This window comes from Protomyctophum bolini (assembly GCF_963924005.1).
Source record: "Protomyctophum bolini genome assembly, chromosome: 5".
NCBI lineage: Eukaryota > Metazoa > Chordata > Actinopteri > Myctophiformes > Myctophidae > Protomyctophum > Protomyctophum bolini.
In genome coordinates this window covers 29607179-29608727 of record NC_137866.1, presented here as the reverse complement: position 1 = coordinate 29608727, position 1549 = coordinate 29607179, and the positions used below count along the sequence as shown (strand labels likewise).

The following is a 1549-nucleotide window of genomic DNA, read 5'->3' as shown; positions in this document are numbered from 1 at the left end:
AAGTCCTGCAGGTAAAGTATAAAGAATTCTAAGTCAAGAATAAAAAGAGTCCGCACACCATTTTCTACTCCCAGAAATATCTTTACTTACTATTAAATGCCATTTAAAAGTAGATATTTCTGCTATAGCAGAAAATGGTGCGAACTGTCACTGTCTTTGATACGGCCCCCATATCAGCCGCCTCATGTCTTTTTTTTGTCTGTTGTCTGCCTCTTCTTCTGCCACACAAAAAGTAGATCAGATCAGAATAATACAAAATCAAACAAATCAAGTCTTGTCCTGACAGTGTTTGAACAGACTCGCTGGCGTGCCGCCGCCGGTCACGGTGCTGGAATAAGACTTCTCGGCGGCGGCGCCGAGCGACGCGCCGGTGAACGGGTAGACCGCCGCGGCCTGTCCGAACGGCCCGGCCTGCACCGTCAGGGCCGTGGCGGGGATGGGCGAGCTGATGGCGGCCTGGGCTGCGGCGGCTGCGGCGGCGGCATGGTGGTGGTGGTGGGCATGGTGGGCATGGTGGTGGTGGGCCCCCCCGCCGGTGTTCAGGTAAGCCACGAGCCGCCGCATCTCCTCCAGGGCCTGCGCCTGCATCAGGATGTAGTTCTTGGCCAGGAGCAGCGTGGCGATCTTGGAGAGCTTGCGCACGCTGGGGCTGTGCGCGTACGGGATCACCGAGCGCAGGCCGTCCAGCGCGTCGTTCAGGTCGTGCATGCGCCGCCGCTCGCGCGCGTTGATGCTCAGGCGGAGGGAGCGCTGCTCCTTGGGCTTCTTGCCGGACCCCAGGAGACCCTTACCACCGCCGTCGTCCTCGTCGAAGGGTCTCTTGCCGCGCCGCGTCGTCGACTCCAGGCCGTCGAAGCAGGCGTCCATGTCGTCGTCGCTCGTCCCTCCCTCGCCACCGCTCTCGTCTCTGGACGGCTTCATGTTGACGTTGCTCTGGCCGCTGTGGAGGAAGTCGGCGGCGGGCGTGAGGGGGAAGCGTCCTCCTCCTCCACCCACCACCCCGAGCCCCCCGAGCCCCACCACGGACCCCCCGGGGGTCCCCGGGCCGAAGCCGAACGCGGACTGTCCGTAGCGCTGCGTCAGGTCCAGGAGGGTGTCCGAGGAGATGGACTTGAGGAGGTTCTCTTCTCCCGCGTTCATCTTTCTCTTCTGTCTCTTTTATTCCTCTCTCACGCCAAAAACAAATAGTCTGTTGTTAGGCTGAACACCAACAACGTCTTCTTAACTCGTCTCCCCCTTTTCTTTAATTCCCCCTTCTCTTTTTTTCAAAGAACTATAGCCTATAGCCTACTCACGCGAAAGTTGCGCGCTGTGAGAGTTGCCGTTTTTGTTCCATGCACACTTTCTCGTTTCCCCTCCTCCTCTCCTCTCTCCTCCCAACACAGTGCTTGTGAAATCAGCTATAAGGCTGCGTGGATGGATGTGTACGCACGCACCGCAAACACGCACGCAGCAGCGCTCCTACGCACGCATCGCCTATATGGTATAAAAGCCAGGAACACTCCTCTCTCTCTCTCGCTCGTCTTCCACTATTCAATTGCGTTGTTTC

The 1549-nt window shown here is 58.2% G+C and overlaps 1 protein-coding gene across 1 annotated transcript; it reads right to left on the bottom strand.

Annotated features, from left to right (window-relative positions):
• Positions 1-267: 267 nt before the first annotated feature.
• bhlhe23 (basic helix-loop-helix family, member e23) lies at positions 268-1143 on the bottom strand (the record flags this gene model as incomplete). The annotated part of the gene is made up of 1 exon (XM_080762867.1): positions 268-1143. Exon 1 carries the CDS (start codon positions 1138-1140, stop codon positions 268-270), a length of 873 nt encoding a protein of 290 aa, XP_080618993.1. The 5' UTR covers positions 1141-1143.
• Positions 1144-1549: the final 406 nt, after the last annotated feature.